The sequence below is a fragment of the Aegilops tauschii genome, chromosome 7, assembly GCF_002575655.3.
Source record: "Aegilops tauschii subsp. strangulata cultivar AL8/78 chromosome 7, Aet v6.0, whole genome shotgun sequence".
In the NCBI taxonomy this organism is placed as follows: domain Eukaryota; kingdom Viridiplantae; phylum Streptophyta; class Magnoliopsida; order Poales; family Poaceae; genus Aegilops; species Aegilops tauschii.
In genome coordinates, this window is record NC_053041.3 from 581776599 (window position 1) to 581797961 (window position 21363).

At 46.9% G+C, this 21363-nt stretch overlaps 1 protein-coding gene across 2 annotated transcripts in view; it reads left to right on the forward strand.

Annotated features, from left to right (window-relative positions):
- Window positions 1-19516: 19516 nt before the first annotated feature.
- LOC109768074 (polyubiquitin 11-like) overlaps window positions 19517-21363 on the forward strand; it is a 183676-nt gene continuing 181829 nt past the window's right edge. The window contains exon 1 of one of the 2 annotated variants that reach the window (XM_040394809.3): window positions 19517-19775. In XM_040394809.3, the coding sequence (XP_040250743.3) occupies window positions 19517-19775 (259 nt within the window). The remainder of the gene's footprint in view (window positions 19776-21363) is intronic. The other variant, XM_073505264.1, reaches the window with a different exon arrangement.

Here is a 21363-nt window from a genome sequence, read left to right on the forward strand (position 1 = left end):
CATTTGGTGCATCGGTTTGAGTTCTCCACGGTGATACGTGGAAGTGAAGTTGAGTAGCTTATTACTCTTGGGTGTTTGGGCACCCTAGAGCTTGTTCCTCTTGGGTGCCTTGGCGCCCTAGACGGTTGGTGGTGTTCGGAGCTCAATCATTGTGGTGTAAACCTCCGGGCAAGCGTCGGGGTCTCCAATTAGGTTGTGGAGATCGCCCCGAGCAATTTGATGGGTACCGGTGACCACCCCCAAGGGTTACCAAAGTGTACGGGTTCGGTGACCGCCCCCAAGGGTTGCCATTTGTACGGGCTCGGTGACTGCCCTCAAGGGTCCCTTAGTGGAATCACGGCATCTTGCATTGTGCGAGGGCGTGAGGAGATTACGGTGGCCCTAATGGCTTCTTGGGGAGCATTGTGCCTCCACACCGCTCCAAACGGAGATTAGCATCCGCAAGGGTGTGAACTTCGGGATACATCATCGTCTCCGCGTGCCTCGGTTATCTCTTACCCGAGCCCTTTACTTATGCACTTTTACTTTGTGATAGCCATATTGTTTCTTGTCATATATCTTGCTATCACATAGTTGTTTATCTTGCTTAGCATAAGTTGTTGGTGCACATAGGTGAGCCTAGTTGTTTTAGGTTTTGTGCTAGACAAATTAACCGTTAGGTTTATTCCGCATTTGTTCAAGCCTCAACCATAATTATTTTAAAGCACCTATTCACCCCCCCCCTCTAGGCGACATCCACGATCTTTAACATGTTCTCCTCGATGTTCTTGGAGATCTATCCGATGTAATCTTCTTTTGCGGTTTGTTTGTCGAGATCCGATGAATTGTGGATTTATGATCAACTTATCTATGAATATTATTTGAATCTTCTCTGAATTGAATTCTTTTATGCATGGTTTGATATCTTTGTAATTCTCTTCGAATTATCGGTTTGGTTTGGCCAACTAGATTGGTTTTTCTTGCAATGGGAGAAGTGCTTAGCGTTGGTTCAATCTTCGGTGTCCTTTCCTAGTGACAGTAGGGGCAGCAAGGCACATATTGTATTGTTGCCATGAAGGATAATAAGATGGGGTTTACATCATATTGCTTGAGTTTGTTCCTCTACATCATGTCATCTTACTTAATGTGTTACTCTGTTCTTCATGAACTTAATATTCTAGATGCAGATAGGAGTCGGTCGATGTGTGGAGTAGTAGTAGATGCAGAATCATTTCAGTCTACTTGGCACGGACGTGATGCCTATATTCATGATCATTGCCTTAGATAACTTTGCGCTTTCTATCAATTGCTCGACAGTAATTTGTTCACCCACCATATTATTTGCTATCATGAGAGAAGCCTCTAGTGAAACCTATGGCCCCCGGGTCTATTTTCCATCATATAAGTTTCTGATCTACTATTTTGCAATCTTTTACTTTCCGATCTATAAACCCAAAATACCAAAATATTTCCTTTATTGTTTATCTATCTCTATCAGATCTCACTTTTGCGAGTAACTGTAAGGGATTGACAACCCCTTTATCGCGTTGGGTGCAAGTTGTTTGATTGTTTGTGCAGGCATTAGGTGACTTGTGCGTTGTCTCCTACTGGATTGATACCTTGGTTCTCAAACTGAGGGAAATACTTATCTCTACTTTGGTGCATCACCCTTTCCTCTTCAAGGGAAAAACCAACGCAAGCTCAAGAAGTAGAAGTCATGCACGGGCCTCCTCTAGGGCATGACAGAGCACAAGACGGACAGCCATCTCCTCCTCGGGGCCACGTGGAATGAGCTCGGGGTCAAGGGAACTGAAGGTGAAGGACTTGAATCCGCTGCCTTCCATGGAGGAGATGGCCAGAAGGCACCGGAGATGATCTTGGGTGGCGGAGGGGGCGGAGGGGAGTGGAGTGATGTGGCTAAGGTTTGGTCCGGCGAGCGGATGGGGAGGAATATATGTGGGGTCGGCTGGGCCAGCATGGGCCAGGCCCGACGTGGCGGGGATGCCTGGGCGCGCCCATGGGGGTGGGCGCACCCTGGTGCCTAGTGGGCACCTGGTGGGACCCCTCTGGTACTCCTTTCTTCTAGTATTTTTTATATTCCAAAATAATTCTTCGTGAAATTTCAGCTCATTTGGACTTGTGCAGAATCGGTATCTCTAACGTAGCTTTTTCAGGTCCAGAATTCCAGCTGCCGGCAATCTCCCTCTTCATGTAAATCTTGCAAATTAAGAGAGAAAAGACATTAGAATGGCACCATAAAGTATTATATTGATAAAAACATCATAAATATCAGTAGAAAAACATGATACAAAATGGACACATCATGTGACCAAAGAAATCCATGGGAAAGGACCATTGTCAAGGTGAATAGAAACACAATATGAACATAATCATTTGTAAAGAGCTTAGGAAAAATTCCTTCAAATAGGTAGTTTAATTAGTTTCCGCGCTGCAGCTGGTCTCTGCGCCAATTGGTGCAACTGGTCCTCTAGTTGTATTAAATGTTAACTTAACTAAGTAGACATATATAGTCAACATAGTATTGAAGCCAATATAATATGTAAGACATATTTTACTGGAAAAGAGGATAATGCGTCGATTCTGGTGATTCGGTGACAAACTTCTCGTAAATGTCATATACTCTGGAATTTTCTATTTCCATATATCAGATTATAAAGTAGAGAGCACTATTAAGATATTTGTACTTTAGAGATCTCTACAAATTTATTCAAGGATGCACATATAAATAGATACACTGCATTCAGGTAAGTGTCACATATTAACTTGAGACATGTGACTTTGTCTTTTCTTATGTTGCCACATTTAATCGAATTCTCTTTAAGTATCTTAAGGTGCAATGTATTGAAAAAATATTTTTTATCACAAAATAAAATTATTCAAATTTATTATGGTATACTGCATATTATTATTTAACAAAAAATAATTTATAAAAAATATATGAGTTGTTATAAATAAATATATTTATTCATTTTGACTCAGCTAGGGCCCCAAGATTGGTATAAGCACCGTGGTGAATACCCTGATAATCAACTATATGAGGGAGAATTTTGTCAAAAAAGTTCATCATCTGTTCTCAACAATATTCGCTACTCTGTCAAATAGATAAAGAGTTCACATGCAAAAGGCCAATAAATCAATGTAATAGCCCCGACCTGAAACCCCTATTAAATTGCATAATTATATTGTAATATTAATTTTTCTTGTCATGTAATCATGCCTTAATTTGAAATGAGGTTGTTTAAACCCTTACTTGCTTTTATTAAAATTGGCAACCCAAATGAAATTCGGATAAATACATTGCATATATCATTGATTTATTTTAAATGAGGGAATTCACATGGTGGTTATGTTTATAACCCATGATCATATCCTTCCAATATTATTAGGGAGCAAGAACAATTACTGCATTCAGTTGGAATCACCCATAAAGACACCGCAATTTAAAATACCATTTTGATTCCAAATATTTCAAAACCATGGCTTTCTCCAAATACTCATGTTCAAGTTTTGGTGCTTTGATTTATGTCGAAGTAGCCACATGCCAAGATGTCAGCTCAATTTGGATTTATTTGGCCCTCCAAATAAATCCTTTAGTTTCTGTATTTTCTTTTCTGTAAATAGAAAAAGAAAACTTTTCTTTTCTTTTCTTATAAACCAGCCCAACAGGCTAGTTGGCCCAAGGCCCAGCCGCCCCCACCAGGTCCTTAACCCTTAGCCTCGTGCTACCGTAGCCCCTCATTCGGCTCGGTCCGAGTAAATAGCAAAAAACTAATACCATATTTGGGGCTAGGGTATAGAAAACAACCCCTTCCTTTCTCACTCCTATAAAAACCTGAGTTGGTGGTGATGGTGTGCCTTCTTGTTTGATGATTGTCCGATCCGTATCCGACGCACAAGATACTATCTTTGACAATTTTGCAAAAAAGGCGCCCGCACTTCGCTCCTCATTTGCATATAAGGCATTGTCTCTCTCGTTCAGTCCAAGCTCTCCCTCGGCTCATCCACAAAAGGATGGCGTTGGAACCGATCTACCGTGATGGCCGCTGTCGATGTCGGCCACCCCCGGCACCTCTCATGCCTCCCCCAGCCCCACCCACCAAAACAACCATGACCCCTGATAACCCACAAGTATAGGGGATCACGACAGTCTTCGAGGGTAGTATTTCACCCAAATTTATTGATTTGACACAAGGGGAGCCAAAGTATATTTGTAAGTATTAGCAATTGAGTTGTCAATTCAGCCACACCTGGAGAACTAAATATCTACAACAAAGTTTTTAGTAGCGCAATAGTATTATAGTTTGATAGCAGTGGTAACAGTAGCAACAGTAAGGTAACATCAACAACAACAATTTTGTAGTGATTGTAATAGCAAATACGGCGAAAGTAACTTAGCAAAGATCAATATATAAAAAGCATAGGCATTGAATTAGTGATGGATATTTGTGTTGGATGACATTCACCATGTAACAGTCACAACCTAGAGCGATACACAATAACTCCAATTCATCAATGTAATGTAGGCATGTATTCCGTATATAGTTATGTGTGCTTATTTAGTCCTACCCTCCCATGGCAGCGGGTTCCATGAGAAAACTAACGGATATTAAGGCATCTATTTAATAAAGAACCAGGAAAAAACATTAACACATGGTGAATACATGAACTCCTCGAATTACACTCATCCCCGGAGAGTATCCAAACAATTGTCACTATGGGGTCTACCCATGAGAACAATAACAAGTCCATATGACTAGCAGGTAGATCAAGAACTCAAACATATTCATGAAAACATATAGGGTTCAGATCTAAAATCGTGGCACTCGGGCCCTAGTGACAAGCATTAAGCATAGCAAAGTCATAGCAACATCAATTTCAGAAAATAGTGTATACTAGGGATCAAGCCCTAACAAATTGACTCGTTTACATGATAAATCTAATCGAACTCCATCACCGTCCAGCAAGCCTATGAAGGAATTACTCACTCCCGGTGGTGAATGATGACCCACAAGTATATGGGATCAATCGTAGTCCTTTCGGTAAGTAAGAGAGTCGAACCCAACGAGGAGCAGAAGGAAATGACAAGTGGTTTTCAGTAGCAAGCACTGAAATTATAAGTAACGAGTAGTTTGATAGCAAGATAATTTGTAACGAGCAAGTAACAATAATAGTAACAATAATAGTAACAAAAGTGCATCAATGTAGCCCAATCCTTTTAAGGCAAAGGACAGGCCAAAACGGTCTCTTATGATAAGGAAAGCGTTCTTGAGGGTACACGGGAATTTCATCTAATCACTCTCATCATGTTGGTTCGATTTGAGTTCGCTACTTTCATAATTTGATATGTGGATGGACCGGTGCTTAGGTGATTTTCTTACTTGAACAAACCTCCTACTTATGATTAACCCCCTCGCAAGCATCCGCAACTACGAGAAAAGTATTAAGAATAAATTCTAACAATAGCATTAAACTGTTGGATCCAAATCAGTCCCTTACGGAATAGCGCATAAACTAGTGTTTAAACATCTGTCACCATCACAACCTATCATCTAATAACTATTCCACAATGCATTCCCTTAGGCCCAAATATTGTGAAGTGTCATGTAGTCGACGTTCACATGACACCATTAAGGGAATCCCAACATACATACCATCAAAATATCTAACACATATAAAGTTCACATGATTACTTGCAACAAGATTTCTCCCGTGACCTGAAGAACAAAAGTAACGACTCACAAATGATAACCATGCTCAAGATCAGAAGGGTATTAAATAGTATATTGGATATGAACATATAATCTTCCACCAAATAAACCATATAGTAATCAACTACAAGATGTAATCAACACTACTAGCCACCCACAAGTACCAATCTATAGTTCCAGTACAAAGATTGAACACAAGAGATGAACTAGGGTTTGAGAGGAGATGGTGTTGTTGAAGATGTGGATGGAGATTGCCCTCCCCAAGATGGGAGAGTTGTTGGTGATGATGGTGACGATGATTTCCCCCCTCCAGCAGGGAAGTTTCCCCGGCGGAATCGCTCCGCCGGAGGGCAAAAGTGCTCCTGCCCAAGTTCTGCCTCGAGACGGCGGTGCTTCGTCCCGAAAGTCCTCTCCTTATATTTTTTCTAGGTCAAAATGACTTATATACCAGAAGAAGGGCACCGAAGGTGGGTCGAGGAGGGCACAACCCACCAGGGCGCGCCTGGGCCTCCTGGCGCGCCCAGGTGGGTTGTGCCCACCTGGTAGGCCCCTCTAGTCCTTATTGGCTCTAATATTTTTTATATATTCCATAAAAATTTCCCGTAAAGTTTCAGCTCATTTGGAGTTGTGCAGAATAGGTAGCTTGACGTAGCTTTTTTAGGTCCAGAATTCCAGCTGCTGGTATTCTCCCTCTTTGTGTGTACCTTGTATATTATGATAGAAAAGGCATTAGAAATACTCCAAAATGCATTATTATACATAAAAACAATATAAATAGCAGTAGGAAAAACATGATGCAAAATGGACGTATCAGTGAGCATCATGAAATTGGCGATGAAGAAAAGTTGGTAATAATTACGGTGACGATCCCCAACTCCGGAGCCCCGAGCGGACTCCAGATCAGCCCCCCGATGAAGAACATAAGGTGGCGGTGCCTCCGTATCGTAAAACGCGATGAAACTTATTCTCTTATTTTCTTCTCGGGGAAAAGTAATTTATAGGCTTGAGATTAGGATGAACGGAGCCACGTGGGACCCACAGGGCATCAGGGCGCGCCTGGGGGGTGGCTGCGCCCTGTTGCCTTGTGGGAAGCTAGTGGCCCCTCTCAAGTGGATCTTTGTTCCAGTGTTTTTTCTATATTCCATAAAAAATCTTCAAAAAGTTTTTTCCAATTTCGAGAACTTTTATTTCTGCACAAAAACAACACCACGATAGTTCTGTTAAAAATAGCGTTTGTCCGGGTTAGTTTCATTCAAATCATGCAAATTATAATCCAAAACAAGAGCAAAAGTGTTTGAAAAAGTAGATACGACGGAGACGTATTAACCCCCTCCTATTCGCGACTCTCCGCCCCCTGCGCAGTCCCACCATCTCCGCCACCTCCTCTTTGCCATGCCCTCAGCCCCCTCCACTATCCTCGGTCGGCCTCCGCAAGTACGTCGGCGCCAGTGCCGTTCATGGCCCAACGACTCTCCCGTCTCCTCCCTTTCCTTCTGCAGCAGGCCCACCGCCCACCACCATCGCATTCCCCTCATTATCCCCTGCTCATTCTCTAAGGCGGCAGCACCACCTACCGCTATTTCCCCTTCCCCGAGGACGCACTCCATGATCTGTTCTGTTGTGATGGTTGATCGTGGAGGTGTTGTTGCCTTTCCTTGCCATACATCATACTGCTCAGTAGTGCCGCCTCCTAAGAGAGAGAAAATGCTATTGAATGATGGTTCAACACAACGGAGTGACTATTATGCCTTCTACAATGCAAGACACTTAGGGGAGGTACTTAGAGAAATAAACCAGACTTTTTTTAAGCACTGATGCTTATTAGAGGATAGATGCTTAATTAGGCGTCTCTCTTGTAGAAATAGGCACTTATGCTTCAGAAAACCCAATTTTCTAAACATCTAGCATGGTACAAGGCCTTAGTTTGCTATGATAAAGGCACAAGATATTAATTCTCAACCCTAACTAAGAGTCATATACTTGACACGGGTGCTCGATCTGACTTATTTCTTACTTTTAGGCAATATGTATTCAGTGGGAGGCGATGTTTTTTGTCGACGACGAGATTTTTTTAAGGAGGATGTACCTCGGCCTCTACATATGGACGATGCATGCAGCCATTTTATTAGTTATTTATAAAGACCTTACAAAGTAATACATCAGTATGCCTAAAGCCACCATCCTGGCAACACCTGTTGCTACTCCTATCCCCTTGATGAAGGGGTGCCAAATGTCCGAGCCTAATACCAAACAGACATCCCACTAAAGCCTAACATCTAAAACCGGATGCTCCAGCCTGGCCACATACCGGTCCGCCGCACTCATAGCAGGCACCACATGCACACCCTGCAAGGCCTGGCACCACCGTCTTCCATCGATCCATCTTTAGAGCAGAAAATGACGCATCGACCGTGTCAGGCCTATTTGCTATTGACACCACCACGACGCCAGACATCGTCATCCTCCTGCGTGAGTCCATCCCCGCACATCGGACGACAAATCTGCACTGCGCCACGCCGTCGAGATCTGTCGCCATCAATGTGTAAGATGAAGCACCGCTCCACCATAGCTGTGGTCCACTGGTCCCTCGAGCCCATGCACACCTCCAAGAACGACACCCCTAGGGGGAAACGATACAAGAGCACCGCCGTCTTCCGATGTACTGATCTAGGGCTTCCGCCGGAGGTAGCAGATAGTGGCCTAGAACTTCTCCACGGAGATGCCTCCAAGAAGGGAACTACACAGAAGAGCGCCACCATCGCCGGCTTTGGCATCTAGCCGAGAGCAGGTTTTGACCCAGATCTGTTCGAAGAACTCCATCCAGCTTTTTGTGCACGGATCACCACCTTCCATGTAGGGGACTGGACCAAAGGAATCAGCCCCCGCCGCCAGACCGGTCGCGCCACCACCATGGTGCCAGAGCAGCCGGTTTCGTCGGTCCCACCGCGCCAGCCTGCCGCCGCGCACCAAATCCGCCGGCCCATCTAAGCCCAACTGGGCCCGGCGAGATCCGAGATTCCGGCCGCCACCATAGGGGCGCCTCCGCCGCGGAAGGCCGCGCCGCCGCCGCCACATCCTGCGCCGAGATCCCGCTGCACCGAGCCGTTGAATCACCGTAGTGGCCATGTCGTCGCCGCCAGAGGAAGACGCCACGGCGTGCGAGAGAGAAGACCTGGCCGCCGCCGTCACAGCCCACATCCCATGCTCCGCTGGTGTGAACTCGGGCGGCGGCAGGAGGGAGGTATCGGTTAGAGGAGGCTTAGGGCGCGGCAGGCGATCTACCCCATGTCACCTAGGGTTGGCGACGCGGAGGTGGAGGGGTTTCTTTTGTATTGATCTTGTCAGGAGATCACCATAACTTATGAAGCGCGTGCTTTGGTTGGATTTTTTTTAAATGTTGGATTTTCATTTTGATCACGAGCTTTCTGTGAAATCTAGTGCAAGTGAATCTTGAATGACCCTAAGAATTAGAGTAATATCCAAAGTACTTTTTTTTCAGAAAGCTTTGAATCAAACGACCCTAAATCTGTGGTTGGTAAACAGTACATTTGAGAGCAGCCGTGAGCACTGAGCAGTGAATCTGGGGCTGGCAGAACTGCAACTCGTAATAATCAAACAAAGAAAACCGATGCATGCTTGACCTTTGCGTTTATTGGAGCGTTGGAGCGGCTGTTCAATGTGGAGCCCGGAACGCTCATAGTACGTAGTAATTCTTTCAGCGGTTCCTTGGGCGAGGTTGATTAAACACGAGTTTGCCGACCGCCTAGGTGTACATAAACCGGTCGCGTTGTTCATCTTCCAACAGTTCAATTCCAGGCGTAGTTCGAAGAAGAAACCGATGGCTCGCGTCGTCCTGGTCGCCGCGCTCGTCCTCTGCACGGCCGCAGCCCTGGCGCACGCCGGCCGCGTCATACAAGAGGAGGAGCAGGGGTCCCGCGGCTTCGAGGCGTCGTCGTGGCTGCAGCCGCCAGCCGTGGCCCCGTCGCCGTACGCCGGTGGCGTAGAACTGAGAGGCCGCGGCAGCACCGGAAGCTACAGCGACGTCGTCGTCGACGTGCTGTGGTTCGTGTTCAAGTGGGCCAAGGCCGCCTACGCGGCCGCCGGCAGACGCAAGGGCCAATGAAGCCGGCCGGCGTGCGTCCCAGCTGCGTCGGTCGTGCTCTCTGGTCGCATGCATGGTCCGTCCCTTGACGAAGGAAGAATGTAAAAGCGGTGCACGCAGGTGCTGGCCTCCTTGACTGATTTGTTCCCTTCGACAATAGAGGATACGTTCTCTGGTTCTCGTCTCCAGCCTTTTATTTTTCTTTCCGGCGTCGTTGTCACTTGTCAGTGTCGATCAACAATAAGAGGATGCCTTCCCTAAAAAAAAAAACAATAAGAGGATACCTTCCGTGCTGTTTTTGTGTGTGTGTGTGGAAATTTCACTTCGGTAACGTTATATGCCCCGGCAACATATATCTTCACGAGGATGCGCCTGCAACCGGGGTGACCGCGGGAGATGCTGCAACCGGGGTGACGGGGTGCTACCACGGCGACGCTGATGCAACCCCGCGGAAGGCGGGGTGTGTGACGGCGATGACCAAGGTGACCGCAGGCTGCAACCACGGCTTTTCCATCGCCGGTAGCCGGTTGAAGCTTTTCTTATATATGGTTGAAGCTTTCTCTGTCAATGTTTGCAACTTTTTCTCTGGTCGCAGGTCTGGTTGAAGCTTTTTTTCTTAACAGATGAAGCTGTTTTATACACGATTGAAGCTTTTCCAAACCACAGTCGAAGCTTTTCTAAAAACGATGGAAACATTTTTCGTTTTTTTTGTGTTTGCTACAACCACGTCATTTTTTTGCTGCAATCGGCAACCACAGAAGCTATATCCGGTTAACATTTTTGCTACAATAACGACGGCGGGCTGCAGCGGTAAGCTTTTTTGCTGGAAGCGATAAACTTTTTTCTACAACCGGTGTCGTTTTTTGTTGGAACCAGTAAGAGCCTCGGGTGGGCACACGGCGAGGTACAGCACGAGCACAACGACAGGTGTTGCGGCCGGCGGCCGGCGCCACCGGAGATGCGGCCATCTCCCCCGGAGATGCGGCCATCTCCCCCGGAGATGCGGCCATCTCCCCCGGAGCTGCAAGCCTGCAATCACGAGTGCAACCATGGACGCACGCTGCTGCATCCACGGAGGTGAGAAACGCATGAAGGCAGCATAGGTGAGGGCGGCGACCGGCGGTGAGGAGGCGAGGCGAGGCAGTTGGCGCGTGCGGAGGCGTCGGCGCGTGCGAAGGTGGGCCTCTCCCTTTTCCGTGCGGGAGGTTGAAGATGGGAGAGGTTGGGGAGGAAAGGATCTAACGGCTCAGAGGCCCAGATCTGACGGCTGAGGCTTGACCGGCCCAATGATTGGGCCGGTGCGCCGGCGCAGATCGCTGCCCTTTTAAATAAGACAAGGTGAGTCGGTTTTTATGTATGCATGTTCTGTGACTTGGTTTGTGTCACGGTAGATTGTTGCTGAGGACGAGTGGGGGTTCATCTAGACTTGTTCAATAGATTTTGACCAGTTAAATTTGGGCAGGCTGTTTCGGACTCTTGTTTACGAGATTATTAATCGATTCGCGATCTGCCTAGCTCTGTTGTGAATGTCTGTTTAACTCTGCTGGCCTGTTCGGAGGCCCTCTGCTTACGACTCCGCTGGCGGAGCGGCGGGAGCCGCAGTTAAAAATTATGGAGTGGATGAATAGGGACTTGGCAGATCCTTGTATTTTGCGGAGCTGGTCGAGTGCCGAACAGGCTAAGTTGATGATCGTCGTCGTGCTTCATCCGCATGTTACCCTTACCATCGATCTGCTGAAGTTTTGTTCGGACCTGTTATACAAATCTATCTATCTTTATCTATCTATCTATACCTATATTAATTACAGACTTTAAAATATTAGCACGTTAATCAAAAATTAGGAATCGTTAATCTTGTGGGATCGAATTATTACGGTGTAGATCACTCCATATATAACAAAAAAAAAAGCCATCTATAGAGATCCATCTATAACTACGTATAATAAAAAAACGCCATCTATAGAGATCCATCTATAGTCGTTGGTTATAAAATATTCCTAAAGTCCTCTCTTTATCTCCTTCCTCCTCCTAGAAGTCACGCTTTGCCCACCCCTCAAAAAAAGTCACGTTTGCCCAGCTAAAAAAAAGGGAGCCGTCCTCTCTTTATCTCCTTCCTCCTCTTCGTCTCTTTATCTCCTTCCTCTCAGGGAAACACATCTCCTCTCCCCCGAAAAAAAGAAAACCATCTCCCTGCCACCTCTTTCGATCTGGCTGCCATCCCCGTTCCCTAACCCTACAATTAACTCTGCTGCCTCTGCTAAAGGAGGACTGATCAAATTGAGGTTGGGGGCCTAGGGCAGAATTGCATCGACGGACTAATGACCATCAAACACACAGGTATGAGTCACGCCATCAATTAAATCAACACATGTCGCAGACTCGCAGTGCCCTAGCAGTAGACCGTTGCACCGTGCTGAGATGAAGGCTTAGGCCTGAGAAAGTAGCAACTTCAGAGGCCTTGGCGCTATGGACGTCATGGGCATGGAGGCAACAAGCAGCGCTGTCAGAATCGCCGGATGACCAGGAAAACTGGAAGCTTTATAAAAACATGTTGAGGTATGCAAACATATGTTATACACTATATAGTAATTTCGACATTGAATACCATGACAGATGGATGTGTATATATATAAATATCAGGTTGGTTTTTCTCGCCACGAGCGGCATGGAAAATACATCCCAATCCTTCTCATGATACTGACCAGCCTTGCTCTGCATCTTGGTTGATAGTGAGATTCTTCTTCTCAAGAGTAACGAAAAGCAAGATGTTAGAATTAGGCCCAAGACATGTGCCTTCCAGATTGCAGTATAGGAATTCTAATCCTACTAATAGTTGCCAAGCAGAACGAGGGTCCAGGGTTGTTGTGCGCCCAATGACTGGAACGGCGATGGTATACACCTTTCAAACGACAGATCGATAGATGGAACGCGTCCCTATCAATTTGGGAGCGATAACCTGGGAACGATAAGGCAGGTCGAGGAACGCAGCCCTCTAGAGTTTGGAGGTGCATAAGGAAAGCTAAATCAGCGTGAAAGTCTCAAAAAAGATATAGTCGATTGATTCCATTGTACTGAGGTAGCATATCGCTGATTAGATGGCTTGATCGTAGGTGCAGCAGCCCTTTAACTACGTTGGCTATACATGGCAGCCCTTTAACTACGTTGCCATCAATGGCACCCTGCAAAATATTCAAGGGAAGTTCTAAGGGGCAACATTAAAATGTCTAACAATGAAGTTCTCACAGCTCAATGCAACATTGACCAGAGGGAGCTGCCGTCTGGTTCAGCACTTCAATTCGACGTCCGCAAAAATGCTGCCGCCCACCGCCAAGGCGGGTCTGCGAGCCATTCGGCACCACATTCGCGCCGGTGCAAGACGGATGCCGTGGACTCTTGGTAAGTCTCGACATCTCCGTGAATCAATCTTTTAATCCAGTTGCCGATGACGAGTTGGGTCGAGATCCAATGTTTGGGGTAGCTGAATTGGATCTGTGAACATAGGGTTCCAGGGTCGCGTTGCTACCATCGAATTGTGCCGTTCCCTGCGTCGTCCCCGAACCCTGATCCGGGTCGACGTTCCCGGTACACAGGAAGCGGCATCATTCCCATTTGCTATTGGGTTATATAATCATGTCATACATTGCAACAATCCCGTCAGAAATTCAGTGAAAAACAAGGCACTAGGGTGCGGCATCAACCAGCATTACACGTGTGTTTTATATGTTTGCAGCAGGCGATAATCGATTAGTGCGTGCCTCGAGTGCATGCACGTCTAGACGTGGAATCAACCAGGCATTACATGTGCGTTTTATGGGTCTGCAGAAGTTGAGAATTGATTAGAGTGAGGCTCGAGTACATGGATGTCTTGAGGGAACAATCCAATCAAGGTGCTGCCAGTACTTAGCTTGGCTTAGGTACTTGCATGTTCTGCCATCAGCCAAAAGAACCGGCAAAGAGCTACTTGGCGAGTTGTACTTTGTGTCTTGAGGAGCATCGGTAGATCATGCATGCACCAACGAGTACAGCTGTGTCATGTATTTCAACAAAGGTAACTTAACCTTCTCACTTGACCAGCTCTGACACCTACCCTTTTGTTTCTCAATTATCTACTCTGGTCATTAATTTTATGTGAACATCCAAGCACAAATCTGTCAAATATTTATACGTGAATAAGAAGAAATAGTGACACTATTGCCACACAATATTAAACCTCGATATGGTTGATGTATGACTAAATACTTTCTGAAACATTGGAAGAGGGAAATATTCTGTGAGACTTATTTATCGTGAAAGGTGTGAAAACCACATTGATTATTGGTGCCAGTGGCTTCGGTTCTTACCTTGATTTATGAACACGTTTCATTCTAATGGCCTGTTATTTTGGCGCGGACAATGAAACAAATAGATGTACGGATATGGTGTGTGCTTAGAATTCATTTTGGCCGAGAGAACATATCATAGTACAATATTATATTGGTCAAAATTAAATTTAGTTGTGAGCCATAAAAGAAAACAAATCGAACAATAAATATTAGAGTGTAAACATAAATATTCTTGCCAAATTTGTTTCTTAGGTATCTCCTAGACTGAACATAATAGTTTTAGATCTGCCTTCGTGCATATCAGATCACTGGATTCAGTTTATTAGTTCTCTGCTGCTGCAATGATATATTAGGCTTCAGATTTTGTAGATTTGTGCAGGTTCTATTGACCATATCTGTACATCTATATGTTTTATTGTCCAAGCGAAAATTAACAGGCCATCACAACAAATCGTGTTCATAAATCAAGATAAGAACTGCAGCCAAGTTACAGGACAACGGAAGGTTCCCAATCGTCAAGTTTCTTTTTTTTCCACTTCAGATTAATCTCAGTTCAACTAAATTGTACCTCTTGAAGTCACATGAGCCACCAAGAAGTCAATATAGTTCATTTGCATAATGGTTTGGGGGATCCATTAATTTACATGATAGATCACAACTACATACGTCTGACAAGCAGGGAAAACAAATTGTATGGGGTTCAATGTGTCAATACGCTAGATATCGCTCCACTGCATCCTCTCCATGAAATCGATTAATTGAGACTATGGCTGCTGTGGCCAATGGCCAATACATGGTACATACTGCACTGTAGGCTGCAGGTGCAACACTTCCCTAGCATTCATGTGTATTCTCACGTTTTCTGCTTCTTCTGCAGACTTCCTTCATCCTATCGCAGGCATGCTACAACCATGACATGGTGCCAAGCTTTGCTTGAAACTACCTTGGTAACTACTGCCGCAAATCATATCAACTACACCAGCCTCTGTAGCAGGCAGATATTCTATCCTTCTTTTGATGGCATTGTGCCGATTAGCAAAATTGAGTCACATGCCCATCCAATCATTATGCGACTGAATTTTATTCAAGATTTTTATGTGAAGAAATGCCTCTCTAGCAGTTGGTTTATCTCCGCTGCTTTGGGTGCCATCATGTGTTGATTAGCAATGATGGAGCACCCTGTCCAGCTGATCATCCAGTTACTAACTTTTTCAGCAGTGGTCTTTACGGTGCAAGATTCTTACTTGAGACAAATAGAAATACTACGAGCTGCTTCAGCTTTTGCATGCTTCCTAGGCATGGTATTGGTTGGATTTAGAAGTTAGGGAGCCAATTTGATTTGAGGAAGCAACAGTGTATGCCGTGAATCATGCAAGTCCTCGGACATATGGAGGTTTCTCTTACTACGCCACACTTAGGGTATTTGGAGTAAATTAATTACATTGTGTTAGCATTACATCTTCCAATATACTATGTTTGTGTCTATGGGAAGGCAATTAGCTGCCATTGTATGTGGATAACGAGTACCTCAGGTGATAGATCTTATTTATGTGTCACTATTTTACTTTAGTAGCACACTCTCTTTTGCTATAGCTGTTTGTTGCATGGCTAATGTTTTTGATCGATCATGATGTGTTCTACTCTAAACTTCTTGACTGATAAACTACAAAATTTTGCAGCTTCTTAGTTGATTATGGAATTACTTAGTTAACTATTTAGTTGTTTTCATTTTTCGACACACCAAGGAATATTTAATATAGTTTCTGATGAAAAATGGTCATATATCAACTATATATACTTATATATGTAGGAGAAGTACAACGAGGGTAATTAGTTATCATGAAACAAAGTGATGATCGCCTTCCACGTACTATACACGAGACTTTCATAAGTCAATTACACTCTCCATTCATAAATTTAAGACTTTATGAACATAGCACAGTTCAAACATTTTCATGTCATATGTGTTAATAAATCACATTAACCTTATGATATTGTCAAACTATTTTCTCTTATTATTCTATGGTATTATTACAACTCAACCAAAATTGAACATATTCCCATATATTAATATAGTCAAAATTGGAGAAGTTTGTTCGCTTGCTTTTTTAGGACAATGCCATCCATTTACAGCCACATGTTGCACAAAATACTATTATTCCATATTTAAAATCATAAACATGCATTAGTGTATATGTTTTAATTAGCATACATGCAACAAATATTTTAGGCAAACGATTTGCTCCAAACTTTTTGTTAAAGCATATTTTAAGATAGTCACGTGTATAAAAGGTCACATCCCCATGTTCAAGCAAATAATAAATGTATTCGCTAGCTGTATCTCATTCCAAAACAAGACAAACACAGATGTGTAGAGAAACTGTGCGGGCGTCCACTGTATATAAACTTTTCAGTATTCCTTATATGATGAACTTGGCGATTATCACAAAGCACATGATTTTGGCCGCATTATTCTTATTCCATTTGACTTAACACCATATATTCTCCCTGTATATGAAATCATGTGTTTCTAAATATATATTATTGGACACACATCCCAACAAAATCACAAATGAAAATATGCATAACATAAACTACAAATATAAAATGACATAACTAGCCCATGTGATTAATTAATTTTAAACTAGAAATGGTTCCCGAGAGTTATATTGTTGTTGCCTTCGAGTTCCATCTCATCCTTGCTCTGGCGCTTGTTATTTGTTAATTCTGAATTTTTTTTTTAGAACGAAGATGTTAGGAGCGTCCGACTTTAAATTAATAAAGCCCAAAACGGATCAGGCAGAGTATCAAATCACACGGTCAAACACTACAGGGACAAAAGCCAGGGCTACGCAAAGCAACATAAGAATAGGGGTTCTAAGCCTGGCAGCAATCGCGTTACAAGGCCGAAGCCCATGGCCTAGAGAACGCAGACTCGCCAAACAAAATACGTTGCCCTTCCTTAGGTTGGCAACACCGGCTCCCTAGCCGCGGCATAGACTTGGTGAACACGAACTTGGGCGAGCTTCATGAGATCAGCGTCCTTCTGCTTCACCAACAGACTCCATTGCTGACATCTCGAGATTCTTCTGCGCTTGAATGAGCTGGGCCCGCTGCATCGCCGGCACGCCAGCCTTAGCGCCCCTGGAGCACGAACTAGAGCGAACAGGGGCCGCGGCCACCGCCTTGGATCGCTTGGCCTGCACGATCGGGGCCGCCTTGGAAGCCTCATGGAACAGGGCATCGACGATGGGCTGCGCAAGGGGAGCAGCGAGCGCCATCACCGACTGGCGCGGCGTTGGCGGCGCGCCCAGTGACTCCATGGATCTGATCCCGTCTGTGACCACCTTGCGTCCCGCGAGCTTCTTCGCCTGCCGCACGGATCCGCTCTTGCTACCTCCCTGCCCACCTGAAGCCGGCAAACCGGCCAAGGATGGGAGGACGGTGCTCGCAGCCAGCTGAATCGGCGTGCGCTCGCTCGCAGGAACTCCTGTGTCACAGGAAGCCGTGATCCCCTTGTCGGGCACAGCCTGGGGGGCACCATGCCCAAGTAGGAGCTGTACTGGTCAGCCACCTCCACCTCCATCGCCGTCGCCGCAGTGGAGGAGAGGGTGTGGCGCTTCTGGACCGGCGGCGAGCCTGCACCCCTGATGCCGAGCTTCTCCCAAGCCGCCGTGTCGATGGAGTCGTCCTCCATGCTCGCGTCTGGGTCCTTGTCGTGCTCCTTGTTTTGAGTCTTGTCCTTGTCGCCGTGGTCCGGGCTCTTGTTCTGGCTTGGAGGCGGGGGTGGAGGCAGCGCCGGAGCACCGCGCCGAGGAGGGGCGAGCTCCGGCTCTAGATTGATGAGGAAACCTTCCCCGTTGAGCCAGAGCTGGACCGAACCCCACATCTTCTCTGGCTTTCGGCAGGCGAAGCGCATCCGAACCAGGCCGGAGTGGAACAAGGTCAACTCATCCACCACCACTGGGCGGCCCAGCATCGTCAGCCCCGCCATCAGCCGGTCCACTACGGAGCTTGGGGGGGATGCCCCAGAGCTTCACCCAAACCTCAGGCATCGCTTCTCCTTTGGGCACGTCAGCCACGGCGTCGCGGATGAGGGCGGTGAGGTTGTTGATGGTCAGAAACAGCTTCCCGCTGCGGGTCGCCATGCGCAGCATTGACGGGTCCGGGAAGACCACGGAGTAGGTGTCAGCGTCGATCTGGGCCACCTGCCAGTCCCACTCCCCCTCAAACAGGTGCGGCAGCTCCACCTCCAGGAGCTCCTTCGACAGCACGCCCGGGGCCGCGGAAAGGATAGCGGCGTCGACTCCAAACCCGCACTGAGCATCATCGACGTCATCAGGGAGCTGCAAGCAGAAGAAACCCCCTCCAAGGATGGCCTGCCCCATGATCCTGGGAGCAGAGGATGCAGAGGGGCGCGAACTTGCAGGCGCTCTGGAAGTGCCCCGCCCGACCGCACTTGAAACACTCTCTGTCGTCGGCCTCCTCCACCGGGATTGGCTCGGCCGCCGTGCCCTTGGAAGACCCCGCCTGCAACACGGCCGGCGGCTTGGAGCCCTGCTGCCCCGCGGCCTTGAACTTCTTCTTCTTTTTCGCCGCGAAAGGGTCGCCGATGCGGTCGCCTTGGAACTGCGGCATCTCCTCGATGCGCTTGAGCTCGAGCCCCTTCCGCTTGTCCTCTTCTTTCTTCCACTTCTTGCGCTCCTGGTCCTTCAGCCACCACGCCGGCGACGGCCCCCATCAGCTCGATTCTCCACCGCGCGCCGCACCTTGCGCCTTGGCCTGCGCCAGAAGCTCACGCTCGCGGCCGCGCTCCGCCACCGGATCGAGAGGGGGAAGGGGGCGCTTATCCGCCCGCCGGTCGGCCTTGGAACCCATGGCCACCACCTCGGCGAAGGAGCGCACGAGGGGCGGCGGAGGGGGAATGGGGAAGAGGGAGCGGGCAGAGTGATCAAAGTGTCTCGCCTGCCGTTAATTCTGAATTGCGGATTTACTATTTGTTATTGGATTTAGAATATCAGTCTTTCTTCTTGTTGTTTATTATTAATTCTAACCTCAGAATACATGTCATAAGATTTTGATTATCGCAGTAATTGTTCGATGGCTGCTGATTTATTCGTACACGCCTCTAGCTTGGTCGATTAAAATGATTTGTTTGCAATTTCCAAATATGCATACCTATCACAGCATTTAGATTAGTGCTCTTTGTCCCATGGCTTCGTTGGTCGATTGATCTATTCCTGTATGCCACTTACTTGGTGACTTATCCTGCTTTATCTCCAATTTTAAACTATGCAGATGCAGACCTTTGTGAAGACACTCACTGGCAAGACCACCACGCTTGAGGTCGGGCTCACCCTTGCTGATTACAATATCTAAAACGAATGCACCTTGTTGCACCTGGTGCTCGTGGTGGCATGCAGATTTTCGACAAGACCCTCACTAGCAAGACTATCACCCTGGAAGTGGAGTCTTCGGACACCATTGACAACGTGAAGGTGAACATCCAAGACAAGGAGGGCATTCCCCCGGACCAGCAGTGCCTAATCTTTGCCGGTAAGCAGCTCGAGGATGGTCACACTCTGGCTGATTATAATATTCAGAAGGAGTCTACTCTGCACCTGGTGCTCCGCCTTCGTGGTGGCAAATGAGTTCTTTGGGCTCCTGGAAGGTTGATTCGCATGTCTCTTCGATTATGTGGAGTGTCTCATGTGGCGTTTCTGCAACTCTTTTTTCCTGTGCCATTTGTCAGAACATATGTCGCTGCCTTTGAGCAGCTTTCTATGTTATGAATAAGTGAACCTGAATCTTGTTACCGTGTTGCTATGGTTGCTTTGTGCTCAGATCGTAAAATGGGTTAGCAGTACAATCAGATATAGATGGGTGGTTGAACGTGGAACAGAATTTTCACTGAAGACAATTAAGAAAGAGAGGATGAAGAGGTAAATATCAACAAAACGGAGAGGGAGATAACGTGCATCGCACGGCTTCCGTGCGACACGCACCTCAGGTGCGATTTCATGCCGAATCTCGGCACGACGCTGCTGATATTCCGACCAGGATCCATCCACCGGCAAGGGCAGCGGCTGGTGCTCCTCAACGCCGATGAGGTGGTGATCGACGCACAGGGGTGGCGCGACGACGCGGGCTTTGATGTGGGCCAGATGGTACAGTTCCCGTGCCACTTGGCCAGAATTGCAGCGCCTAGCCGGTGGGGCGAGCACAATGCAGATTTCAAGGTGAGTAATGGCAAGAGGGGAGGGGAGAGAGGTTATTAGGAGGCCCACACCGATGCCTCGTCTCTACACCCCACTCTCCCCCGCATCTCCACCCAACACAACTCGCCCCGCTCCGCCGCATCGAGAGCTAGGGTTTGATGATGACTCGCGAGCAACATATGTGGGCGTTGGCCGCCGGCGACGAGGTAATGATGGGGACGTTGAAGGAGATCGACCGCTGGTTCCCCACAGCAAAGGCTCTCAACGACGCATCGGAGATGGTGAGGGACAATCTGAACGAGGAGGAGGTCCTCAGATGCTTTCCCAACTACGACCGCCAGCCGGCGATGGGGGTGTTTCTCTGGGCGATGCTCGAGGCAGACTTTCCGATTCCAGCACAGAGGGAGAAGTGGAAGGTGTTCCGCTCTCTTCGTTACTGCCAGATCCACTCGTCGGCGCCTGCGTAGGCGGTGGTGATGGGGGTGGATACCAATCGAGATCGAGGAAGATGAGGTGGAGGCGAAACCGCCAAGGAGGCGGGACATGACTCCAAAGGCGCTTCCCCGACGCCCCCCCCCCCCCCCCCCCCCGCTTCCCGAGGCATTCCCCTAGCCTCCGAGCTCTCTCCCGCCGCCAGTAGGGTGCTCGCTGGCCGGCAATCGCTTCTGGTTGCTGGCCGGGGAGGGCTCTGAGGAGGAGGAGGGAGGCCCCTGACTTTTCTTCAGGTATGCAAAAAACTACTAAATACTTCGCATCTACTTCATCAATTGATGCAGATGATGTTAGAAATAGTAGTCATAAAGGCATGAGAGGTCTCAGATAAAAAATTAGGAACAAAAAAGGGTTTCCTCCCCGAGCTGTGGAAACAAACAGCAAAAGTGATGCTGCTTTTAGGGAGGCAAACTGTGGGAGAAATTATGAGGATAGAAATTTGGGAAAACATTTTAATCCTAGGGGAATAGATGCTAAAATTGTCAGAGAACATATGAGAATTGGAAATGTTCCACCAATTT